Raw genomic sequence first — 27,587 nt, 5'->3', positions numbered from 1 at the left:
ATTTTGCAGATGAGAAATGGATATAAAGACCTGGTGTCATAGAATTAAGGAACTTCAGAGTTGGAAGAGACTCTATAGATCAAATCTTATATGAAAAGAGATTTCTCTTTACAATATATCTAACTTTTGTTTAAATATCTTCAAAAGACACCCTACTATTTCCCCAGGTAGCCCAATTTCAGGATAATTCTAATTGTCAGGGAGAATTTTTGTTGTTTTTCTTAAATCAAATGCATAAAGATAATTAATGACAGAATCAGAATCCAGGTTTCTTGATTTTCAGATGCTTTTCCTTCTTTGTTATGCTGTATCCACATAGTATCTCAGAGAATAAAAGTAATCAAAAGTCTTATTTTTCATAAGTTAAGTTCTTTCTTGTAGTATTTACAAATGTATTTTGTTTTTTAAAAAATATCAGAAGAAAAGAATCAATTACTTGAGAATCTTTACACACCAACCATCTTTCCTTTTTAGAGGCATAAATATATATTCTTGCAATAATTTCAGTTATCATTGTATTATTTATATATCTTTAATTATTCATATACTGAGAATATTACACATGTGATTATTATTGCTAAGCATGATATTTACCTCTCTAGGGGATTGAGGTTGAATATAAGTCTTGTAAAGCTTCTTGGCCTTAGAGATTCTGACAAATCGTGATGCACTTTTTTTGTATGTCTCACATGCCAGCCAGAATTTCATATTCTCCTCACTGTGTTCCATTTTTAAGTATGCTGCATAGATTATTGGACCATCTAAAAGTAATCGATAAATATTTTCCATGTATCAACATTAAGGAACAAAATTGAAAAAATATTGAATAAAAATTGAATTAATAGTTTGAATCAAAGTTCTGAACTCAAGAATAAATATTTTATAGTTTTGAAATATAAATTGATATTGCTATTATCTATGGAGGGTCTTTCATCTGGGACACCCCAAATACATTTTGTGTGTCTTGTAAGGAAGCTTTAGGTCTTGGATTAGGTCAAACACATGGGTAGCAAAGTGTAGATGTAGGAGTCAAGCTAGATCAGCATAGTGAAGCAATAAAGCAATGAAAAATCAGACCAACACTGAGTTGCTTTTCTTTCTTGTTAGCAGCCCTCCCTTCCTTTAACCTCCCAAATTTCATATTTGTTTTGTATTCATTTAATATCTATTTATAGATATGTTGTTTCCTTCTAATAGCATATAAGCATATAAGCAGAGGCTATTTCATTTTGATTTTTGTATTGAATAAAGTAAAATGCGAATTGTAAATTAGAGTTTGGGGTGTCGAAGTAAACTGGAAGATTAAAGCTAATGAAAGCCCCAAATATATAGTGACATGTCAACCTTCTGGTGTTAAACTGGGCATTGATTAATATATCAGAGATGGAGTCTGATCTAAAATATAGGGAACATTATTTTTAGAACCAGAAAAGACAGGTAAACAGGTGACTCTCTACAGAAGGGGAAAGGGAAGGGGAATAGGAAGGGAAGGAAAAAGGAAAAGGAAGGGAAGGGAAAAAAGAAAGGAAGCATAAAGAAAGGGAAAGGAAGTGGGGAGGGAAGGGAAGGGAGAAGGAAAAAGGAAAGAGAAGGGAAGGGAGAAGGGAAGGAAAGAGAAAGGGAAAAGAGAAGGGAATCAAAGGAAAGGGAAGTAAAGGGAAGGAAAGAAAAAAGGAAGGAAGGAAGGAAGGAAGGAAGGAAGGAAGGAAGGAAGGAAGGAAGGAAGGAAGGAAGGAAGGGAGGGAGGGAGGGAGGAAGCGACTGAGATCTGTTGAAGACCTTAGCTTAAAAATTCTGAGATTTCCCATTGCATCCAGGGCCCTCTCCAGTTGTCCTGATCTACATCTGGCCACTGGTTTTCAATGGCTCTGGAGGGAAAAGTGAAGCAGGTGACCTTGCCCAGCCCTCTTTTAATTAAAGTCAACTCACTAGTGCATCATGGCAGCCCTTCCCTGAGGTCATGGTCCTCTTCAAGAATGATGGACAAACAATAACAACAATCCACCAGATCAATTCTGGGTAAAATTTGAGAGTGAGAGTGGGTTCTCCCCAGTATTCTATTGAGTAAAGACCAAGGTGAAGAATTTTTTTCAGTGTGCTAGGTATCTTCTTTTGATTACTAATTGTGAGTGCTGCTCTTCAGTCTTTGAGAGCCCTGAGCAATCATATGGGAGCCTACTTCTTTGACAATATCTGAAAAATGTATTTTTAGAACCCCTTGCACCCTGTACCTCAAAATTATTTTTGCCTTGCCTTTTCCTAGCAAATCTTTCTAAACTTTATGGGTTTCCCAGTTTTCTTTATTTGGACTAGCCTTTATTTTCCACAATGATCTCTTTGACCAATTACTTATATGATGGAATTTTTTAAGGACCTATGAGTTATTATCTTGTTGCACTTTTTTTCTATTTTTCAGTATTTCTTAATCATTTCCAGGCTTCTTCTGATTTTTTAAATTCTTTCTTTTATTCCCCTCACCCTCTAATTCCTACATTTTGTCATGGTTTCCCTTTCCTAAATTATCTTTGTGATAAATTTCTTTGATTTCCCCTTTCCTTTGTTATTCAGTCATTTCAGCTGTAGACAACTCTTTGTGACCACATTTCTTGCAGTGGTCTGCATTTTTCTTTTCTCCAGGTCATTTTACAAATATAGAAATTGAGGCAAATAGAGTTAGGTGATTTACTCAGGGTCACACAGATAGTAAATATCTAACAGTGTATTTGAACTTAGATCTTCCTGACTTCAGTCCTAGTGCTCTACCCACTGGGTAAGATAGCTGCCCCATCTTCTTCTAGGACATTGAATTTAGTATGTTGTTACTTCTAGCCTATGATATCTTACCTTCTAGACCAGTTTCTTTGCCAGTCAGGAATACATTTATTTATCCTCTGTAATTTTTTGAACTACTTGTTCTACAGGCAGAATGTTATTAATTATTCCCATGAAAACCTGGTTCGGCAACACAATATTGTAGGTGACCATCAAGCTTTAAGCTGAGTAGAACAGAAACAGAGTCGCTGAGATGGAGGACTGAGTTGGCAAGTGAGAAGGGCAAAGCAAGAAATCAAGACTCCACCTAGAGTCTAGGCAAGATTCTCAGGATTTAACATTGGGTACAGTCATAATGCTTTTAATGATATTGGGCAAGGTAATACACCTTTATTTAGAAACCTCAGCCTCAGTACCATTTTGGTAACCTAAATTAATTCCCCAGATAATGTTCTGACTATCTAACTCCACTAATCAAAAAACTCCAGGGACTTTCTATTGTTTTAAAGCTAAAATACAAACTTCTTTATTTGGTATTTAAAACTAAAGAAAAAAAAAAAAAAAAAATCTGACTTCAGTTTACTTTTCCAGACACTTTGTTCATCACCTTCCTGAATGTATTCTATGGTCCAGCCAAGCTGCTCTTTGGTATGTTTTCCACACAAAGCATTCCATCTTATAGCTCCTAATCATCCTTGACAACTATACTTCAGACTTAACTAAACATCCAAATTTCTTTTTGTAAATCTATTCACAACATCTCGTCTACTCTAGTCAGAAGAGGACTGTTCCCTGAGAGCTACCTCCTTGTATTCTCAGTCGTCTAACTCACCCAAGCAAGAATCTATAATTTGGATAGAAGAACTTAGTTCAAAAAAGCAACAGCAAAATCTTTCATTAATAATGATACCTTAAATTAATGTATTTTTTAACTCAATTCAAACAATTTTTATATGCTCAAGGTACTGTTCTATAGACTTGAAATACAATTAAAAAATAAAAATCAATTCCTGCCTTCAATGAGTTTATAAGAACAAAAAAAATTTTAAAGTTTTTGCTTTCCTCATTTTCAAGGCATTAATATTCTAGATATTTAAAATACTAGATTATGAAAATGAAGAATAGCTTTCAGATGCAAATGCTGAGTTAATAGAAGATAGAAATTATTTCATGTTTGTTTTTGAACTCCTAGTACTTCAGTATAGTTCCTGGCACATAATTGACAGTAAATAAATAAGTGTATATGCATGTGTATTTGTACTAACAGAAGTATACCATTTATATTTAAACTAGCCACCAATAGTTTAAAGAACTACCACTGAAGAAACTGTCTCTACCAATTCAGATGGCAACTTTTCTATAACATAATTTGGAGATTATCTGTGGACCCTGAGAGGTTAATTGACTTGCCAAGCATTACATAGTTAGTAAAAGCCAGAGCTGAGGATTAAACTTTGACTTCAGCATCCACTGCTTATCCTTAAGGATTTTTAGCATGGAATCTATTAATTTAAAAGAAAATTGATAATTGCATTTCAAGATAATTGGTTTCCTTTCTCATCCTATGTATTGTTTCTTATGCATTAATTTATTTTCTTAGATGGATTCCAGAGCAATCAGATTGCCAAAGGTCCATGACACAAAAAAAGGTTAGAAATCCAATGTTAATAATGAAGTTGCTGCTCACATATAATATGGGAAAGAAATTTTAGATACACAGATTATATGTTGAATACAGTTTGTCTCAGTCTTTTTCCGTTTTCTTGCATCATTTCATTTCTCCTTTGCATACCCTATTCCCACCCCAAACTAGAACCCTTTTTCACAGCCCTTCCTCTAAGGGGGAAGCAAGGTACTTTTTGAACACTTTAGGCTTTATGCTTGAATGAAGACTACAGTGAATCAAAGATCGGCACTTAATAGTTGTAATTCTTTCATTTTGCACTCATAGCAAATTCCTTGAATTCTCTTTTCTGAGACTACTGAACCACATCCATTCCCCCAGTACTTATTCTTACTTTGAAATAAAGCATCATGATATAATAGATAGGGTTTTGAACTTGGATTTGGAAGAACTCAGTTCTAGTACCTGCTCTATCACTTTCTTGGCTGTGTGATTTTACCCATTGTCATTCAATCTTCTGAATTTTCCCTTTCTCATTGGTGAAATGGACATATCCCATATTTATATACTACAGATCTATAAGGGATAGCTAGCTATGACAGATAGAGTCAGGAAACTGAGTTCAAATCTAGTCTCAGACATTAGGCCAGTTGTTTTACCTTATTTGTCTTAGTTTTCTTAACTGTAAGATGAGCTGGAGGAGGAAATGGAAAACTACTCTAGTATCTTTGCCAAGAAAACCCCAAATAAGGTAATAAAGAATCAGACACAACTGAAAAATGATTGAACAACAGTCAGAATTTTACAATTTGCATAGTGTTTTACATAGACTATTTCACTTGATCTTCACAATCATCCTGTGAAGTGGTGTTTTTATTATACCCATTTTGCAGGTGGGAAAATTAAGCCTAAGAAAAATTAAATAACCTCCCATAGATCACAGAAATAGTCAACATCTCAAGCAGAATCCTCCTTTCTCATTCCAGGTTCAGTGTATGATTTACTATTCTAGTCTGCCTTGCCTACCTTATATGGATATTATAAGGTTGAAATCATCTAAATGAAGTGATTAGTAAATTTTATTTTCATGGGTTACCATGGCCAAACAATCCATCACACCAAATGGCCAACTATTGGTGTTGATAGTTTCTCTTTTCTAGGCTCAGCAGCAGAAAGCAAGAATATATTGTGCTTTTTGGACTGAACTCCTGGTCTTTGTAGAATGGCAAATTCTACCAGAAATTATAAGGTTGAAATGATTGATTAGTAAATTTTGTTTTTGTGGGTTACCATGGCCAAACAATCCATCATACAAAATGGGCAACTCTTAAGGTTGATAGTCTCTCTTTCCTGGGCTCAGCAGCAGAAAGCAAGACTATATTGTGCTTTTGGGATTGAACTTCTGGTCTTTGTAGCATGGCAGATTCTACCAGAAATTGTGTTCCATTGCCTTATTTTTTGAAAACTTACAGTCATGAAATAGGAATTGCCTCCACTTGGCAAGAAGTCATTGAAATGAGACTGAAACATTATATATTTAAGATTATGTTTTAAGGCTTTTGTATATAGCTTACTTATCTCTGGTCAACTAATATATTCCACACCACCCATATTTCTTCCTTATTACCCCATAACAATTATCATCTTCATTCAAGCCAATGGAGTTTCTTGCTTTTGATCCCTGGTTTTGTCTTAGCAGCTTCCTTTACTCTCCATCCTCTTCCTTGACCTCAGGAACCATGAAAATATATGGCCAAAATGTCATCTTTGTTTCCCATTTCCTGCTTTGATTTTGTTTTTAGCTCTTTCACTCTTTTCTTCCCCTTCCAGCAATAGCATGTTCAAAGAGCATCCAAAAATATTAGATTGCTATTTGAGTCAGAATTATAGACACACATTTAGAACGGGGGTGGGGAGTTTCTTCACACAGCCAGGGTTAAATCACAAAAGGGATCATTTTCTTCATAGATACTTGACAACAGCAAGTTGCTAGAATCCTTTTTTGGGTGTCTCATTCTAATTTTAGAAAGGGATTTTGCAGTAAGTAGTACTATTTATGCTACTCTTCCAGGGAATTGTGCACATATACTCATGTGGATACTAAATATTCTTGATGACTAATTTCATAATTAACACCAGAGAAAATAGTAGTGGTTGACACAACAAACTGGGGTTTTTTGCATTTTTTTTTTTTTTAACACTTAGAAGTTGTTATCTGGAAAGCTATGGGAAAAGATAATTTAATTAACACCATTATTTTTTATTAAAATATATGTATATTTATACATATAGAATAAACATGTATAAACACATATTTTACTAGAGGGAAATTGGTGGTTAATTTATATTGTATTACATATTATATATATGTATATATATATATATGTATTTTTATTATAAAAGATGGAGATGATAAGTAACTATCATAGCACAGATATAAAACATCCTTGATTATAGATATATATGTATGTGTATATATGAATATATATATGCTTAATTGTATTCTTTTTTGGGGTGAGGAGAGGAAAGGGAAAAAGAACAAAGTAAAAAGTGCACAATAGAGAACAAAGGAAAACCTACGAAGAAGCAAAAATTTGAATTTTCTCTTATGTTTGGCTATGCACATGACAATTTTTCTTCTTTTTCAATTTTGTATTTAAATTAAAAATAAATAAAATTTGAAAATACTTACATTTTGTTGCCATAAGTTTTTCAAAAGACTCAGCCCACTGGAATGCTTCTTCTAGAGTAAGGCTTTGGAAAGAAACAAGAAAGTTGAATGGAATATAGCTTCTAGGAATATAGTTGATGGAATATAGCTTCTAGGCGAGACAACAATAATTTTATAGTCCCCTGATTTCTGAGTACTTCTGTTCTAACGATCTGTTAGTGATTCTAAAGTCTTCTGGCTTTGGAATCTATGATTCTGAGGTCTCCCCCCACCCCCAACCTTGGAGTTCTATTGTTCTGGCAAACTGTCTGTCAATGACTATAAAAGTCTTCTGGCCTAGGAATATAATAATATTTCTTCCCTTAGACTTTAGGGGAGATACATTGGTGATCCTAAGACTATTTAACCTTAGAATACTATTGTTCTGACAATCTTGTCTGTCAATGATTCTAAAGTCGTCTAGTTTTAGGATCGTTCTAGATCTCCTGGTCAATGATAACCAATTCTTGAGACCACTCCTCAGTTCTACTTTTAGGCCATAAAATAAGCATGTGAACTAGAACATGAAGAACTAGATAAATTTATCTCCTTGCTTCTGGTTCTTTGCTAAATTCTTTTTGAATTAAGCTCTCTTCAGCTGGCAATTACAATAAACTTTGCCCCTATTTGGATATGAGTTTAAGCCTGCAGATTCTTTTGAGACACCTTGTGACACAGGTCTATGAGCCCCAACCTTTTGGGATCCCTTCCCAAACTCAAAAAATTGACTTTGTAAGGCTTTTGAAATAAAAGCAAAATGGCTAAATCTTGGAAATATGTATCAAATGAAACAACATAGAATTATGACTATCCCTTGTATAGAAGCTTATTCTTTAGTGACTTTATTTACATTTTGGCTCTCTTTATATCATGAATATCATCTACAAAAATCTCTAAATTGAATCACTACATCCTATTATTGTATTAAAAAGAATATGATGGAATATCTAGTGATTTTGATATAGTTAGTTATTTAAACAGTACTTTAAAATTTGAAAGCCTGTTTATAAAAGTCATCCAATATGATCCTCAAAATCATCTTGTGAGGTGGATGGGAAAGGAAATATATATTTATGTAATGCCTACTATTTATATAATGCCTCCCAGTGCTTTGCAATCTTGAATTAATTTCAGTTCCCATCAAATAACAAAATAATTCATTTCATTAAAATAATAAAACAAGACTATCATTGTATCTGTTAATATTAATGATAGTCTTTTTCTATCAAAAATAATAATAACAATAACAGCTAACATTTATATAGCAATTTAAGGTTTACAAAGCATTTAACAATTATCTAATTTTATCCTCACAACTATTCTGGGAAATAGGTGCAATTATTATCCCAATTTTATAGATAAGGAAACTGAGGAAGAGAGAAGCTGTAACTTGTCTAGAGTAACAATTAGTCTTAGTCAATACTCATCTGCACCATTTAGCTGCCTCTCATTGTAAGATATCCTTCCAAGATATCCTATCCCAAAATGTTACTGCCTCATTGTCAACAAAAAATGCCCTGAGTTCCTTTTCCATTTGTTTTATCAACAGTATTCATTTGTGAGACCATCAATTGGAGTTAGCATCAGTGTTATTTCCAATTGTTTTCTGCAGTTAAATAACCATGCTCTATATTGGAAGGGACTTCCAAGATCATCTAGTCTCTGCAATCAACCAAAGCCCAAGTCCTGTTTGTGACCACTTGTTCTCACTAAGGAAGTGGAGATATTTCTGGGAAACTGTTTCTTATGGTTTTCTCCTTCCTCTCACTCATGCCAGTAATCACCAAAATTAATTCTTCTTTGGGATGGCCAGTAGTCTTGATGAATATTAGAGACTGAAAGAATGTTGAAGTTAATTTAATCTGATTCTTCTCAAAGAAGTCATGTAGCATGAAAAAAAAAAAAAAAAAGAAATCAGACTCAAGAGAAATGGAATAGATTCCTGCCTTTTAGATTTTATGGGATTGCTTGATTAACAGGAAATCTCTGCCCCCCATCACCCACTTTCTCAGAAATAATCTCTTCCACGTTTGATGGTAGAAGGTACCATTCAGAACATGTTAGATTTAGAGTTAAGAAGTCTTGAGTTCAAATTTTCCCTTAGTCACTAGCTGTGTAATTCTGGGAAAGTCATTTAGCTTTTGTCTGCCTCAGTTTTTTCAAATGTAAAAGGGAATAATAATAGTAGCTAGAATTGTTGTGAGAATTAAATGAGGTATCTGTAGGATATTTGTAAACTATTTGCAAACTGTTATTATTATTAATAATGATGTCATTAAATGGGAGATTAAGTCATTCATTTAATAATTCTATAATTGAGAAAAAAGGAAACTAGAAATAACCAGAACCAAAGTTATCTTTCGAGTATATTTGAAATGAAATTAAGTTGTAAATGACCACGCTCAGACCCTTTCTATTTTGATTGGAGGTAAGGAATTGAGATTGTGACAAAGCATTGGATATGTGAAGGGATTTAAACAATGCCATCTACTGTGGAAAGCTTAAGAAATGTGTACGCTAGGAATACTGAAGGCAAATTCTTTATAATTTTAGTTAGACCCATGCCTCTATTCACTTAACTGAACAAAGAAAACTAGAATCTACATTTATTTAGGGACATTCTACTTTGCATGAAGCTTTGCTAGAACATTGGTTAAGGGCATGTAATCTTAGAAATGGATGTCCTATATAGTGTGTATGTGATATAGTCTTATTTTTTAATTTATTGCATTTTTTTCAAGAGTGCCACTTAATTAATTAAATAATAATTAACAATTATGTTCTTTATAATATCTAGAAAAAATCTTTAGGGAATTTGCCTTCTGAAATATTTTAGTATTATATGCCATTAGCATATCCATTTGTGTAAATAAATGTTTCTAAAATGAAAAAAAAACATGTAAACAATTAATTTTCACAAACATTTTTCTTTTGACTTTTCTTCTACTTGTACTGTGAAAGAAATGTCTTCCCAGCCAACTAAGCAAGAAAAATAAACAAAGAACCCATTGTAATTCAAAATATGAGATTTTGACAATTTTGTTGTGATGACTTTGGTCAGGATGAATTGGGGAAATTGGCAGGTTTCTTACCAGAATTAATTTCTTTAAGGAAGGATTGTAAAGGTAGAATGAATAGGAAGAATATAAATGTTTAGCTGTAGTTTTTGCTACCAATTACCTATGTGATGTTGAACAAGTTATTTGATTTTTCTGAGTTTTATTTCCTTCATCTGTAAAGCACTGGGGTGGGGTCAGATTTTTCCTAAGGTTTCCAGTAGTTTTTAAATCCCATGTATCCATGGAAAGCTTTAATTATGACTCTTTTTGAACATTTTGAGTTTCCTTGGGTATTGAGAGGTTTGAAAATCTTGCCTAAGGTCAAACAGATTCTAGCAGGTCTTGAACAATTAGACTTTAACCCTAATAATGATTATAATAATTATACACCTATAGATGTGATTATTTTAATGTTATTTATATATTTGTAAATTATTTGTAATGCTTGTATAATGTAATGTATATTATTATAACTGTACAATTGACAATTTATCTATTTTCAAATCTATTGCTGCAACCTTGCTTTTGAAATCAGGCATAGAGATGGAGAAAAATAGATTCCTGGACAGGAACAAGATGTCCAGTGGAACACCCCTATCTTAGTTAATTTAGTATGTAAGAATACCAGGAACAACCACCAGCAGTGGCTGATATTTGATACCTAGGAGGAAAGTTTGTCAAAAGGTAAACATTAAGGTATGATATGGAGATAAATATATCTAGACTCCTGAAAAGGTCAAATGTCTGTCTCTAAAAATTCAGATGGACCCTGCCAGATTCAGATTATCTGTTTCCATCATTACTGAGGCTTAACAGAGTACTGCTGTTTAGTTTGGTTTCAAAAACATTTCCATGAAATGGTATCTGACTCATTTTTTTCTCTTTTTAAAACCTGAAGTACAGTTCCCATATAACTCTTTCCCTTTACTGGAAAGTGCAAGGACATTGTAGATTTTGTACTTACCTATCCCATCTATACCTATCACTTGGACCAGATTTAATTTTATTCTGTTAATTTAAGTCAAGTCATTACCCTTGACTGCTCTGATGAGAAAGCAATGCTTATACTACATGTCAGCTTCTGCAGAGAATGTCTCAGGATTGACTTGCCAGTCAGGACCAATCCTAGTCAAAGTGGTAGAGTTTGTTCAGAGTTTTCCACTAGTTGTTCTGTAGTTTGATGCTGCTTAATAGAGACCTTTTTGACTGTTCCATAGTGTCCTGTCTCAACTTCCCTTCCTAAGAAGTACTCCAAAAACTCTTCTTTGGTTTTAGCACTCCCCCTGGACACATTCTCTAATCCAAATGTACCCTATAATATTAGTAGTTATCATTTTAACAAATAAATCAATGAGTATTTATTAAGAATTAACTATATGGCAAATAAATAAAGAAAAAAATAAAAAATGAATTTACTATATGTCAGACATCTTGCTAAGGGCTTGAGATACAAAAAGAGGACAAAGGAGCTTCAGGGAGCTTACAGTCTAATTTATATAGTTTTTAAAGATTTGCAAATTTCTTTACATATTATATTTGATCCTCAAAGAAATCCCGGGAGTTAGGTGCTATTATTATTACTATTAGTATTTTCTATTAAAGGCTGGTAGATGGTATAGTGAATAGAGTGCAGGGTCTGGAATCAAAACAACTTGAGTTCAAATCTGGCCTTAGACATTTATTAGTTATGTGACCATAGGCAAATTAATTGATTCTTTGGTGACCAAAAATGTAAAACAGGAATAATAACACTACCTTTATCTTGGATAATATTTGTAAGGGGATTAGCACAGTACCTAATACAGTGGACCCTTAATAAATGCTTTCTTTTCATTCTACCACTTCCATATATACTTTACTTTACTATTATCTACTCCTAATCCCTCTGTTATTAACTATATTCATGAAATAAGATACTTTTAAAAAAAAGATGTTTTTCCCCCTGAAATATAGGTAATATATATCTATAGCATTGCTTTGATTTACTTGTTTACTAATCCTGTCTGAAAAAAGAGGCATTATGGTTACACAAAATGCCATCACAAATTATTCCAAAAATAATACTTTGTGTTTATATTGCATTTTAAGATTTCCAAAATATTTTATAAATACTATCTCACTTTTTTTTCTCACAATGATTCTAGGAGGTAGGTATTATTTTTATCCTCATTTTATAGTTGAAGAAATTAAAACTAAGAGGCTGTTACTTGCTCAAGGTCACATTCATAACTAAAGTTTTAGGGTAGGATTTGAATTCGGGTGATGATGACTCCAAATTTGGCCATATAGCTTGGTATCTATTAAAGGTCACTGATAAATAATGAGTCCTGATTAATGAAGGAGTATTCAAAGAGCAATTATACTCTCAAGAGGAAAGGGGGAAAAAGGTTTTGGAGATGTTTCTAGATTCTAGACTTGATCCTCACTAAAAATAATAATCACTGGCATTTACATAGTACTTTATATTTATATTATCTTATTTGGCTCTTACAACAGATGTAGATATGATGGGCACTGTCTCCATTTTACAGATGAGGAAACTGAGGCTAACAATTTAAATAACTAATTTGTGATCACGCAGCTGGCAAGTATCAATTTTATACTTTTAGACCACACGGCCTCAGGAGGGGAATATCAGCAACCTCTAACTAAATTCTTTTCCTCTGCTCATAAATGTCTGAAAATTCAATGATGATCTTTAAGGTTAGCTAGTTTAATATGCTTATCTATGTTAGTGGTTGAATAATGGTTTAGAGTTTCTTAAAAAATAGCTCATTTTTTCCAGGGAAGGTCTCCTAGAGGCACAACATTTTATGTTCAAAAAAATGAGTCTCTCAAAGTGAGATTCACATTAATTTTAAAGAACAACAGGCTGGCTTGGGAGGGGAGATATTAAGAGATTTTTGGTGCCCCGCCTCAGATTATGCAAGTAGGTAATTAGATTTTTTTGTTTCTTTTGCTGAGGCAATTGGGGTTAAATGACTTGCCCAGGGTTACAGAGACAGGAAGTGTTAAGTGTCTGAGATCACATCTGAACTCAGATCCCTCTGATTTCAGGGCTGGTGCTCTATCCGCTGTGTCACCTTGCTACCTCGATTCTTTTTTTTTTGTTTTTTTTCAATCTCTATGAATGTAGGACTACCTTAGAATTAGATAGAACAGATGGATTTAGGAAAATAAAGCTTACCTATTATAGAATTTAAAATAATTTATTGACTGAAATTAAAAAAAAATCTGTGTATGTTAAGGAACGATTTACACTCTTACAGTCCTCTCTCCTTTCTCTCTTATCAGTTTTTTTTAAAAATAAAAATAAGTAATGATAAAAACACTGTCTGTCATTTGAGAACATTCTGTTATAAAGCTGAATCTGAGCAGATAAACACCATGTTACCAGAATCTTCCAAAGTGTTTTTTAAAAAATATGACTTGTAATTAATTTCTCTTTATTTTTTCTTTTGCTTGAAAAACCTGTTTGTAATCAAAATGATAGATGCATAAATAAATATATATGCCAACTATTTTAAATGTTTTTATAATGATCATAGAATTTGTCCTACTTACTTTGAAGAGATCCCATTGGATCTTTTTCTTCCTCTTTTACAGATCCAGCAAACTCTTGTGCTCATTTTTCTGAAGAAATAAAAGAATAATTTAACTCAAATCAGGAATTTTTGAATGTTTAAACATTTTGAGTTATTTGCTAAAATACAGAAATTATAAATAATTTTTACTAAAAAAGATCATTTATTGAAGAACAATTAAAAGAAGAGATGGATTTTTAAGAGCCTAATCTAAGAAATATTTCTAGAAATATAGAATTTAGGAATTGAAAAGCACCATAAAGGATACTGATTTTAATCTACCATAAGAGAAGAAATCATTTGCTACAAAATCACTTACAGATTAGTGGAACATCATTTGATTCCTTTTAGACTTCCACTGACTGAGAGACCACTAATTCACAAGGCAGCCAGTTCTATTTTTGTACAGCCTTTAGCTTTTATATTAAAATCCTCTTTTTCCCCTTTTAACTTTTTTCTACAAGTCTAAAACCCTAAGTCTTATCATTCATTCATTCCCTTCACATATGTGAATAGACTTACTACAACACTCATTCTTTTCTTTTGGCTAAACATCCCTAATTCCTTTAGTCATTCTGCTTATGACATATTTTTCAAACTCTTTCTTATACTGATCATCCTTTTCTGGACAAGCTTTATTTTGTCTTAAATGTGGCTGAACACTAGTCCTGATACAATATAAAATAGGACTTTTAGATACATTGACTTACAAATTATATTTAGAATTAATCCAATAAAAATGGAAATTTCCTTTTTAGGAAACTCAAATGTGTATTAGTGGATGTTTATGATGAAATATTAATTTTAATTAGTAGAACATACTTATGGTTGAACTATATTTTGAGTTTCAAGATTATTTAGAAAATAATTTACTTCACATAGAAAGATGATTTTATTCTTAGGAATTATTTTGAATTCTTCCAATTTTACCTTAGTCTATTTTAGATTTTTTAAAAATCAGAATTTCAGTGATGTTGTCATTAATTCTGTGAATGCATATGTCTATATGTGTATTGTTGAGTAGCCAATGAAATACATTCTTGGCAGAATATAGAACTGGAAGACATGATTGCTGAGCTACTTCTGTGATATCTGTAAGGTTATGGAAACAGGTCATGGAGAACTTAACTGTAAAGATTTTAAAAAAATAAGAAAAGAGAACAGAATAAAACTATAGACCATTTTACTTGATTTTGATTCTTGGAAAAATTTTAGAATGGATCATTAAAGAGATGTTTGCTGAGCAATCTGAACTAAGAAAGGGAAAGAAATGTTACAAAGAATTAGCATCACCTCATCAACAAGAAGTCATATCACACTAATTTCTCTTTTTCCCCCACATCATTACTAAGTTAATTAATAAGAGGAATGTTGTGGATATAGCTTACATGAAGTTGAGTAAAGTATTGTTTTTGTTGTTTTTAAATACAGCATCATATACTACTCTTAACATAAGATAGCTATGGATGAGATATAATCAGAGGGATTCATGATTAATTGGATGGATGGATTCAAGGAGTCATTGGTAGTGGTTCAAAGGCAATATGACAGAAAGGTCTTTGGTAGAATACCCCCAGGGATTTGTGCTCCATACTCTACAGTTTGACATTATTTATAAATGGCTAAAGATAAAGAGAAAATTAAAGATTGAAGTAAGTTTGAATATGCTAGTCAGTGGTTGACAGTTAAAATCCAAATGAATCTTGGTAGGCTAGAATATTGGGCTGAATCTTATATGACGGAATTCAATAGGAATAAGTGTAAAATCTTGTACTGGGGTACACAAATTCAACTTCATATAAGATTATGGAAGCAATATTCATTGTTCTTTACAAGATCTGGGGATTACAACATACAAAAGCTCAAAATGAGTTAACAGTGTGATACAGCAGCAAAAAGCAAACAGCCAAATGCCAACTTGGGCTGCATTTAGGAAGGTATAGCTTCCAGGAAAAGGGAAGTAAACCAATCTGGAGTACTGTGTATACTTCTGAGTGTCATATGTTAAAGATATCCACAAATTATAGAGTGTTCTATGGAGGAAATAAGGATGGTGAGTCCAAATCATATGAGAATCCATTGAAAGATTAGTTTAGTTTGAAGAACAGAAGATGTAATAATTGTGATGGAGTTTTTGAAGATGTGCCATGGAAGAGGATTTAATTTTGTTATTTTTGACCTTAGAGGATCAAATGAAGAACACCCAGTGAAAATCACAAAGAGGTAAATTTAGGCTTGATTTCAGGAAAAGAAAAAGCAAACATCTTCCTGACAATTGCAACAATCTCAAAATGGAACAAGCAACCTAAAATGGTGATTAGAAATCTTTAGGCAGAAACTAGAAGACCATTTGTTGGTTATGCTTATAATAGTGAATCTTCTTTTGAATAACCTGGACAAATCCTCCCAAACTTTTAAATTCTGTGATTCTAGGGATATGGGGCATAAGATAAGAGTCCTTATTGTTAAGGAATTATTAGAGGAGGAGGAAATTATGTAATAAAATAGATTATACTACAAAATTGCTTTTAAGTGCTACATGGAAGGTTCAGATAAATGCTAAAAGATTGGAGATTGAGTGATCATCTTAAATTTGATTTAACTGATTACTGAAGACTTCAGGGAGGAAGTGAGACAATTTTTTTTTTTCTGCTTCTCCACAGGGCTGTATTAATTGTATGGTGCTTTACAGGAATCAGATTCATGGATGAGGCTAGTAATTGACTAAAATTTGGTCAGTCCCTACCTTTAGAGACTGATCAATTCCAAAGTACTCCCAGTCCTTCAAAGAGGGTGGAAACAGAGATTCCTTAAAGGGAGCTTATTTTCATATAAAAATATAAGACATACGGTCCTTTGAAAGAAACAGGGAAAAATAAATCATGTGGAAAGATGAAAAAGAGCCAACTGCCAAATGTAGTAAGAAGCAGCTTTCATAAATATGCAGTTGTGTTGAGAGCTTGTCATATCTTCACTCTGAGGAATTGCCAGCAAGCTTTGAGATCACTTAGTGTAGTTATGGCGCAGGTAGGTTAATTTTAGGGAAAACAAATAATTAACTATACTTCCCTCTTCAGAAAAGAAATGGATGTCTATAGGTATAGAATATTATCTATTCTTGTCAGTCAGATGTGATGATTCTGTCAGGGCAAATGGTTCAAAGATTCCATTTCAGAATCATAAACTTATGATTTACTAATTTACTAATCTCTTAGAAAATAAGAAAATACATTTAAAAATTCACAAACAGTTTTTGAGTTTCTATTATATTTAAGTTACTATGTTAGCTATGGAGGAGGTATTAGGAAATTAATAAAACATAGTTAATACTTTTCCAGAATTTATAATTTAGTTGAGCAAATAAAGCATTTAAACAAATAACTTTAATACATAGTTAAAAAAGACACATTGCAAGTTTTTTATATATAATTATTCATCAATTCTACATAAATAAATGCATGTTGGGTTGAAACAGCATTACAGAAATAAGGATTAAGTTCATTATGTGCATGAAATAAGCATAGGATGGTGGTAAGCTGATTTGATGCAGCAATGAACTAACTCTTCTGTGTCTCAAATGGGAGCTTATATTATCTCTGATCCTCTGGTTTGCCTCTTAAGTGACATAGTAAATAAGTTACAGTGGAGATTTATAATATGTTGAACAGCCTTAAGAATATAGCTGTCAGTGGAGGACTTTATCCCTCAGCAGTTCTGGCACTGGATCCACACATAACCAAAAATCAGAATAAAGACACAATTAATTATCTTTAGTCAAATGGATTATTCTCTCAAATTTATCATAAGATTTCCTCCTGTCTCTCTTAATGTATTATTATTAGAATTTGAGAGGTCAAAGTAGAAAGCAGTCTTGAGCAACCATTCCTTCCATGAGGACTTAGCAACATGGGAGGAAATGAAGAGAAATGACAGATGTGACAAAAAAGGAAGACAATAATCCGGGATCAGCAAAAGGGAAGGAAGTAGGAACTAGGAAACTTAGAAATACTGAATAGGAAGGAAGTTAAATCAGTCAGTCAGTAAATAACACAAGAATCATTTATTAAGTGTTTACTGTGTGGCCAGGCATTATACTCATCAATGGGAATGCAAAGGCACACAACAAATAGATAAAAACTGTTTTTGCCCTTAAGAACTGTACATTTCAATGAAAGATACAACATATAATAGCTTTTTTTTGCCTATAGTAAGATGAATTATTGAATCACAGAATTTTAGTGTTTGATGGGGTTTTAATTTAATCAATACTACCAAAATAATCTCTATTAAGATATACTTAATAAGGGGTCATCAGTTAAAGCTTGAAGACTTTCAGTAAGACAGGACCTACAACTTCCTGAAATAGTTCATGCCGCTTGTGTTTACTTTGAATTGTTAGGAAAAATTTCCAATTTTTTGCTTCCACATATTTTTGTCCTTATAGGACCTTTCCCTCTCTGAAAATGCATAAGATCAAATTATTGATCAAGTATTGGATTTAGGATACTCTACTAAGAATCATCCTAATTTCAAAAAAGGGTAATTTTCTTTAGCTGATTTTTTTTTGCTCATAGCAAGTCATAGAGACTACTATAGGAATGGTGGTGTCATGAATTAACAAAGTAAAATGCATACTCACACTAATGAAATCAAATCTTTTTAAATTTTGGAGTATTATAATAGGTGAAGTCACAAGACAACAAAGGATTTGAATGGGGAAAAATATGTGACCCTGTCATACTAAAAGTAAGGAGAAACTTGGTGGATAATCAAAACAGGGCTCTGAGAGCTTTGAAATATTAAAAGACCCAAAGAAAGTCCTACAATTTGCCATATGAATCTTCTCATAGATGATTCTTGGAAAGACATGGACAAGTGTCACACATATAGAGAAGTTATGGGGGCAGCTAGGTGGCGCAGTGGATAGAGCACCAGCCTTGAATTCAGGAGGACCAGAGTTCAAATCTGGTCTCAGACACTTAACACTTCCTAGCTGTGTGACCCTGGGCAAGTCACTTAACCCCAGCCTCAGAGGAAAAAAAAAAGAGAGAGAGAGAAGTTATAGATGGGAAAACAGTCCTGTACTGAGAGAATATCCAGATAAATGTCTGATAAAGACATGGCTCTTTTCTTCACCAAATTCTACCACTCAATTTCTACCCTTGTTTCCATGCTTTCTCATCCTCTCTCAGATTCTTACTCCTTTAATCATTCCTTCTCTGTCTCTTATAAAAGAAGCGTAGATTTTTCCAAATAGTTAAATTTGGCTTTGCATTCTCCTCAATTGTGATTCCATTCTTCTCCATTTCATAGTCACACTTAAAAGTTTTCTATTTTCTCATCTGAATCTAAGAAAGAAAGGAAGGAAGGAAGGAAGGAAGGAAGGAAGGAAGGAAGGAAGGAAGGAAGGAAGGAAGGAAGAAAAAGAAAGAAAGAAAGAAAGAAAGAAAGGAAGAAAGAGAAAGAGAGAAAGAGAGAAAGAGAGAGAGAGAGAGAGGGAGAGAGGGAGGGAGGGAGAGAGGGAGGAAGGAAGGAAAAAAGGAAGGAAGGAAGAAAGGAAGAAAGAAAAGGAAGGGATTAAGGAAGGAAAGAAGAGCAAGAAGAGATAGAGAACGAGAAAAAAAGAACCTTGTTGTAGTTAGGAGAATTATGAGTGTAATCCAGCTTCTGAAACATTATTTGTGTGATTATGCCCCTCTCTCAGCAATATTATAATCATCTCCTAATTGATCTGCCAGCTTCCCTTTTTTCCCTCTATATTCCATGCTTCAAATATCTGCCAGAGTAATATTCCTCCGCACATATTACTCCTTTCTGCATATCATGCATTCCAACTATTTTACCTTGCCAGCTATTTCCTAAACTTCACATCCCCCATCTGCCTACCTCTGTGCAATTGTCTTCCATATTCAGGACACATTCTCTTCTCAAATTTGCCTCCTGAAATGCCTAATTTCCCTCAAGGATGTAACTTCCTAGGCCTTTTCTAATCTCTTTGAAGGCAATAGCTATTTATTCTTACATTACTGTATTTCTGTGCTCAATGCTAATAACAGTATTTGGTACTTGGTATTTACCAAATATCAGATTCATTGAATTTAAAAGCAGAATTATCTTTTCCTCCACTTATTATGAACTAACAAGAATTTACCACAATTGCCACAGATTACCTTTCTGCTTTGACCTAGACACTTGCAAACGTGTGCCAATTAGAAAAGTTGAGAAACATTTTCACTTAATAGGTTGGTTGTTTCCATACACAGAATAGAATATATCAAATTATAATCTATTAAACCATTGTTGGATCAGACAAAAAGGGTTCCCATTTATCTTTATCCTTTCTTACACCTGTTTCATATACAGATTAAACACACTTGGCTCTGAAACTCACAAAAAGACATAGTAGGACAGAGTTTCTTAAACTTTTTCCAATCATGACCCCTTTTTGTCCAAAAATATTTACACAACCCCAAGAATATAGTTATATAAAATATGTATACAAATCAAATACTTCTTTTTAATTTTGCTACCCCCATATTCAGGTATAAGATTTCATATGAGGTCTAAACTCACATTTTAAGAAGCTTTGAACTAGGGAACTATAACCAGTCATACACAAAGATAAAAGAAGATAGCAAAACTATCTATGAAAGAATTTTTCTATATGAATAACCCTGCCCCAATTTTCTAAGTTGTAATTCACATTTGGGGTATAATCCAATCACTGTGATTTCAATAGGACAAGATAGATTAGACTAATGATCAGAAGTATAAATCCTGACTTTGAAAATGTCTTAAATAGTCCTGCTCCTAATCTATATTAAATTAAATTTAAGGATGCCTATCCCACAGTGGCTAACCAAGTAACCACTCATCATCAAAGTATCTCCATGAATACAAAGTTTGCCAACTCGTCTTATATTTTAAGGATATGTAGGGGGGGAAATTAGTAGCTCACACATGCCAATTTCTTTTAGAAACTGCAAAGAAACTTAAGATGAAGAAAAATGAAATAAGCAAAACCAGAAGAGCCACACATATAAATAAGAGCAATGCTGTATAAACAAACAGCTTTAGAGATTGTAAGAACCCTGATCAATTCAAAGTCCATGCATAATTCCAAAGGATTTAGGATTAAGCCTGCTACCAATCTTTGGACAGAGAGGTGATGGATTAATAGTATACAGTATGTTTTGCTTGACCACATGATATTTGTTACAAGGAATTTGGTTTGTTGTTGTTTTTTTTCAACAAATAATATCAGAGAAAAATTAGATTTCTGTTAAATAAAAAATAATTTTCTTTAAAAAATATAAAAATAAAAAAGACCTTACAATCTGGTCACATACATTCTAAAGTACAAGGAGCCTTAATATAAAAATTTAGTATAGAATAGAGAACATATAATGTATTATTCAAAAGGAAGAGAAAGTAACCAGTGAAACTGCTATTTTTGGGTCTGAATTATACAAAAAAAAAAGAGAAAATGATTACTGATGTAGAAGTGATAGTAACTCTAGGAGAAGTGATTAGTCTATTTCAGTGTTCATGAGAGAAAAGAGAGGAAGGAGGATATAGCCTGATGTGCCCTTATGATTTGGGGAGATTGGATTAAAAATAGTTTGGAAAAAGGATAGATATGATACCATGGCCTAAAATCATTCAAGAAAGATTGACCAAAGTAGAATGGAAAGGTCTTAAGAATTGAATTCTGACAAAAGAAAAATAAATTATTCCAAAGAACAATAAGAAAGAGTACATATCTATAGGGACTAATGTAAATATACATGGAACTCCTCAAGCAACTGATATGAAAGAAAAAAAAAAAAGCTCGAAATATCCAGAATTGTAAATAAAAGAGAAATAACTGAAGATGACTACAAAAGAATTAGAATACTGTCAAGATTGATTTTAGCTTAAAAGTAGCTGCTTCAAAAGTAAATCTTAAAAACAAAAATGTATTTTGTTTTGTATTAAATGTAATGGGGGGATGGCCAATGAAGACCCAATCAGTGGAGAATGGCCAGCTATACTCTTCCTAGTGGATTATACAGAGTATACATAATATTTTCTGCTTGCTGTCAAACTAGCTAGTGGATCTTTATGCAGTCCCTTTCCAGCTGTGAATAAAGGAGGAGTCATGAGTCATATAATGATGAATTGCTATCTGGTTAGCTGAAGAGCAAGAAGAATTAATCACTGAAGAGAATAGTAGCTCAAACTAAGTGTGCATACAACAAATTCTCTTCTCTGAGTGCTTCTGAGTGATGAGGATTAATTGCTATAAAATGTCTGCTGAGGGAGCTGTTTCTTTATCAGTTGCCACAAGCACATGATTTTTTTATGTTTGTTTTTCTTGATCTTACGGTGACTAGGTGTCTGGAGATTGGACTTTTTGAGCTTTGAAAGGAAGAGTGAGCTTCAGAAAGACCTTCCATGGAGTCAGTAATAGAGGCCATTGGAACTGGCAGCAAAAGTATCTAAGTCTACTAAAGAATCAGCTCTAAGGAGGGACCTGATTGATTAACCCATCAAGCAATCCATCAATAAACATTTATTAAGTGTCTACAATATGACAGATGTTGTACTAAGCACTGGGGATGTAAAAAGAGGCTAAAGATAGTTTCTGCTTTCAAGGAGCTAAAAATTGAATGGGAGAGTTAACATGCAAACAAATGTATCTATCTATCTACATATGCACATATTATATATACATCATATTTATACATATACATTTATATACATGTCTCAAACTATATGCAGCATAAATATGAAATAATTAGTAGAGGGAAGGCACGAGGATTAAGAGGGGTCAGTAGTAGATTGATCTAGCATTGAGTCACATACTTGGAGCTAGTATAATTGAGCAAGGGAGTGCCTCACCTTGAAAAAAAATCAATGTGAATTTTAAGGGAGGAAAAACTCTGAAGGCAAAAGTAAAAATGTATCCTTCAGCCACACATTCTCTATATATACAATTGAGCTTCAAGTCTGAGTCTATTTTCTCTAGCAGGTGAATGTATACAAAAGGGAAATTATACTTCTAGCTTGAGAAATATTTTCATCACTTTTGTCCTTGCTATATTTTTAAGTAACTACTCTTTTATAAAACCTAATTAACACCAACTGTTTAATTAATATTATAAGGACTGTACCAGATGGAAGGTTGTAAGTGATAGTGTTACATAGTGCAGTAATCCCTCAGTGTAATTTGGAAGTGTGAACCCAGAAAGGATGCTATGATTAAGTTATAAAGGAGAAAAAAAATAAAAGCAGGAATGTGTAGTTTATGATGGGTCAACTAATGACAATAGATGGTAGAGAGAAGGGAGAATTATTGAACTCTGGTTCTAAGTTACCAATAAAAAGTGATCTTTGGATTTGGAAGGATAGAATAAAAATTGATTGCAAAAATTTGAAATGGCATTAATACCATAAGTAAGAATATATATATATATATATATATATATTATTCAATGTATTAATGTTAACAGAATTAGGCAAACTGCATCTCATGATTGTATTAATTCTGATCCACTGTTAATAATTTTTAAACATTCATGAAGAATAGTTTAGGGGTTAGATTTGGGCAAATAACTTTCCAGTTTTTAAAAAGGAAACTTTATATAGAATTAACCAGTGATCTTGGACTTTGATTCTTGTCAAAATTATGGAAAACATAATTAAAAGAGTGATTTGTTTTGAAAAGTAATTGATGACCAGTACAACCAGATGACCAGGTACTTAATGAGCTACCATGAGTCATTGAGAAAAAGCCACATCATACTATTCTCATTTCCTTTTCTGGCAGAATACTATATTGGTAGATCAATTACAGTTGTATTTCTGAGTTTCAAGTAATTTGATGTCTTATTATTTCAAACTTCCCATTTATTATTATTAAAAAAAAAACCACTGTAATCCTTCTGATTACTCACTTGTCAACCTTGAAATCAATGATTCTTCCTTCTACCTCAACCCTTATATACCAGCAATTGCAAAATCTCATTGTCCTACTCCACACTATCTTTCAAATCTATTTGTTTTCTCTAGTCTCATGCCCTCCATTTGAATTTTTCTATCTTTCATCATCTCTTACGTGGACTGTTACAAATATTCTAATTGTTTTTTTTTTTTTTTTTTTTTTTTTTTGCCTCCAGTCTTTCCCATTTCCAATCCAGTTTCTAAGCAATTGGTATTCCTAAAACAAATATGATCATGTTTTCCTCCTCCATTCAAAGATATTCTTTGTCATTGCATCTTGCTACATCTGAGATAAAATTCAAACTCATCAGCATAGTATTTAAAGTAATCCAAAAGCTGATTTTTACTTTTGCTTACAGATTTCTGATTCCAAGTCCTGTCCTCTATCCACTACAACAATATATGGAGGCTACAGAGTCAGATTTAGTCTCAAAACATGGACAACCTTACTAATATTTAGATCTTTCCAAAAATAGAAATGGTTACTTTACAGAAGTTACAGAAGTAATGCATTTCATAGCCTGGAAGTTTTCAAATGAAGGCACTAAAACTATAGTGACATTAAACACTTTCAGATCTTGCAATGTCCTAGTCTCATCCGTTTGTACATCAGTTATCATTGCATCACATGGGTACTGAAGACATAATAGGAAATTACACTGTCATTACATTGCCTTATAATAGTTACCTTTTGGAAAAAATTCTCAAAAAACTTTCTAGATTTTTCACTTGTCTGCTTTTTTTCCAAAATATAATCCAATTTTTTGTTAAAATTCTAATTAAAAATCAAGTTCAAATTTCTTTTCACTAAAAATGTGAGATCTAATTGTGGTTGTTTCACTTCAGTAAGTATTTATTTGTGGTTAGCACTGTGATAAGGGTATATGATTCTAACTGCAAAAAAAGAGTTGTCCTAAAACATGCATGGGAGGCTCTTCTAATAAAAATAACAGCCCAAATACTAATCTTTTTCATCTTATTCCTTTGATTATTTTTAATGAAAAAGTAAGTCAAGTGGTACAAAGGTCTTAAATTTATAGATTTTTTTTTTCATTTATTTCTTTAGAGAAGATCTGTGATTTTTTTTTTTTTTTTCAGCATAAGCAATTTCCAAGGATGGAAACTCTCTATCAAAACAGATCAACAAGTCATTTGTAGGCTAGAAACTTAAATAATTGGCCAAGGCACTAACTTAAGTAATTTGTCCTTGGTTGCACTGAATGTTTTAGAGGGAGAATGTGAATCTCTAACTCCAAGACCAGCTGTGACTTATTCTAACTCTATGGTTATTTAATTATAAGTGAAATATTATGGTAAATAGGAATTGAGTAACATAAGAATTTTAAATTCATATTTCTTTTCAAATAGGCAAATGGGGTTACCTAGACAAATACACCATTTAAAATTTCAGGAAAATGAAATACATATTACAAAATTATTTGAGATCATTAGCTCAAAAAATGTTAATCTGAAACCATATCTTTGCTCTGCCCCAGATTTACCACTATAACCTGTATCTTGGAAAATTTCGGACTGTTGTGGTTAAATGTACACCCTCAGTGAAAAATTGATTTTCTTCACATTGCTTCACAATGAAAAGAATTCTAGGCTAAGTTTCTGGAATTTTATATGGCAAGATGAAGAAGTCAGTTTTTAAGCTGAGGAAAAAGCTTTTTATAAGAAAATTGAGGAAAAATAACAGAAGCTAAAAAAAGACATATCTATAAGAAAAAGTGTAGTTAAAAATGTGCCATATTGGTTTTCTATATTACACTAATAAACAAGATAGTGAAAATGAATTTTTCAGCATTCACCTTCAAATCTTTCAAGAAATTTATTACAAAATTAAGATACTGAAGTAAATTATTTTTTTTCCTTTAAGCAATTCTAAAGAAATCTTACAACAGGCTATTAACTGACAAAGTTCATTACAACTATACTATTCTATAATTAAAATGACACACTATGGTTTTGGAAAATTTGTGGTCTTTTGATAGTTTAATTGAATTTAGTTTTTCTATTAATGACCTAAATTATATATCTTCATGAATATTTTATTCAGTTTAATTGCATCCCCAAAATTATTCAATCAATCAAATTGCTAAAACTTGTTTAGACAAAAACTAATAACTGACCTAAATTCTTTCTGAATCTTAGAAAAAAATAATAGTTCAAAATTACTATTCAAGATAATAAGATGTATCACAATTACCTTAATTTGTGGTTATACTCACAAAATCTCAAATCAACAATGTATTTTCCCCTCATATTGGCTTATATGATATGTAGAAACATTCCATTGACCTAAAAATAAAATAAAACAAAAATAATGCTAATAAAATAGGTCATTGAGTGCTTCCTGGAGAATGCATACTTGGCAACAATTTCTACAAATACCCTGGCCTAGGGTTTGAGCAAATTATTTTTCCAGTTCATAAATGCTGGATTATCATTAGCCTTATTTTAAGTTCATTAACTCTTTTTAGTAGTTGTTTTAATAATTTTATGTGTGAATATTTTCAAAATTCCTGCTTCATCATTTTGTGAGTTTTGTAATTATATTTGGTGAAGCATGCCTTTATCATTCTCACATTAAGTTTTTCTTTCTTCCTCTTTCTTCTTAATTGAACTTTAATATGAACTTAAATTTGAAAACCCAAGTAAAAGGTAAAAACCTTTTTCTATTCACTTTCCAATTCTTGCCTAAATTATGTGCTTTTGTTAATCACTTAAAAGATTTTAATAAGTCTTTAATATGTCTAAATCTTCCTGTGAAGATGTCAAATGAAAGTAGATAAGGATGCCTGTAATGTCAGTAATGCTCATTTTATCATTTATATTAATTGAATTTACTTGAAAATATTATATTTCTATAAATCTTAAATCCCTATATTCAGGTCTTTTAAGATATAGCATAAGGAGTTTAGAATGTTTTCCTATGTTGTATTGTGCAAAGGGGATTTCTATTTCACCCTACAGGGGAGAACCAAAAGCAATGGGTGAAGTGGCAAAGGTGAAAAATTTGGTTTAATATCAAGAGACAAAAAGAAACTTCTTATCAATTTGAGTTATATCAAAATGTAAAATAATACCTTGGGGGGATACTGAGTTCTTCTCTAGGAAGACAATCAAGCAGAAACTAGATAACAACATGCTGGGTTTGTTGTCTGATGATTCCTCCTGAGTGTGGGTTAAACTAGATGGTTACTCAAATAAAATTTTATGATTCCATGTGATTCTATGTCATTAATCTTTTATTATAGAAGAAATAAAATTCTTAATAATTTCATTTATTTATTCTAATAACAAATTAAAAGCAAAAAAATTTATCTGCAGCAACATATAACATTTTTGTTATTCAAAACTACTGGTGCATATTTAAGATTACACATAACATGAAAGAATGGAGGCATTTCATATAATCAAGATCAACAGATAAAAATAAACTCTCGAAATTATGCACAACTAGAATCAATGTGACTTTTAAAACCTTGAAATCTGGAAATGGCTGATTTTCAAAATAATTTTAGAATGTCTGATTTACTGAAAATATCTCTTTCTCTGACACACACACTCACAGAACACAAAAAAGAAATAACATACTGTATCCTGAAGCTGGAGGATTTTGTTATTGTCCAATGAAAAACTTCATTTACTATTGATACTTTGCCAAAAAAATAGCTCTTACTATTGATGATATGAATTTCATTTTCAGCAAATTCAGCCTAGACCAGACAAAAGATCAAGGTCTTCTAACTTCTTTTTTGTTTCATAGAAGAAACCAGTCCACTTTTTCAGCAAAAGTTTCTGTGTCCCAGTGTGAAAGACTGGAAATCAACAACTACTAGTCTTTG

General features: G+C 32.3%; 1 protein-coding gene across 5 annotated transcripts in view; it reads right to left on the bottom strand.

Annotated features, from left to right (window-relative positions):
- RGS13 (regulator of G protein signaling 13) overlaps positions 1-27,587 on the bottom strand; it is a 42,498-nt gene that overhangs the window by 6,287 nt on the left and 8,624 nt on the right. For 2 of the 5 annotated variants that reach the window (XM_074308620.1, XM_074308621.1), the window contains exons 2-5: positions 25,946-26,037; positions 13,730-13,798; positions 7,089-7,150; positions 595-761 (exon numbers count right to left, since the gene is read on the bottom strand). In XM_074308620.1, coding sequence (XP_074164721.1) covers positions 595-761; positions 7,089-7,150; positions 13,730-13,798; positions 25,946-26,001 — 354 coding nt within the window. In that variant the 5' untranslated portion in view covers positions 26,002-26,037. Of the gene's footprint in view, positions 1-594; positions 762-7,088; positions 7,151-13,729; positions 13,799-25,945; positions 26,038-27,336; positions 27,465-27,587 lie in introns of those variants that run through there. The other 3 variants (XM_074308622.1, XM_074308624.1, XM_074308623.1) reach the window with 3 other exon arrangements.

The sequence above is a fragment of the Sminthopsis crassicaudata genome, chromosome 4 (genome assembly GCF_048593235.1).
Source record: "Sminthopsis crassicaudata isolate SCR6 chromosome 4, ASM4859323v1, whole genome shotgun sequence".
Lineage (NCBI taxonomy): Eukaryota > Metazoa > Chordata > Mammalia > Dasyuromorphia > Dasyuridae > Sminthopsis > Sminthopsis crassicaudata.
Note: the sequence above shows the minus strand (reverse complement) of the source record. Positions and strands in the feature narration are given on the sequence as shown.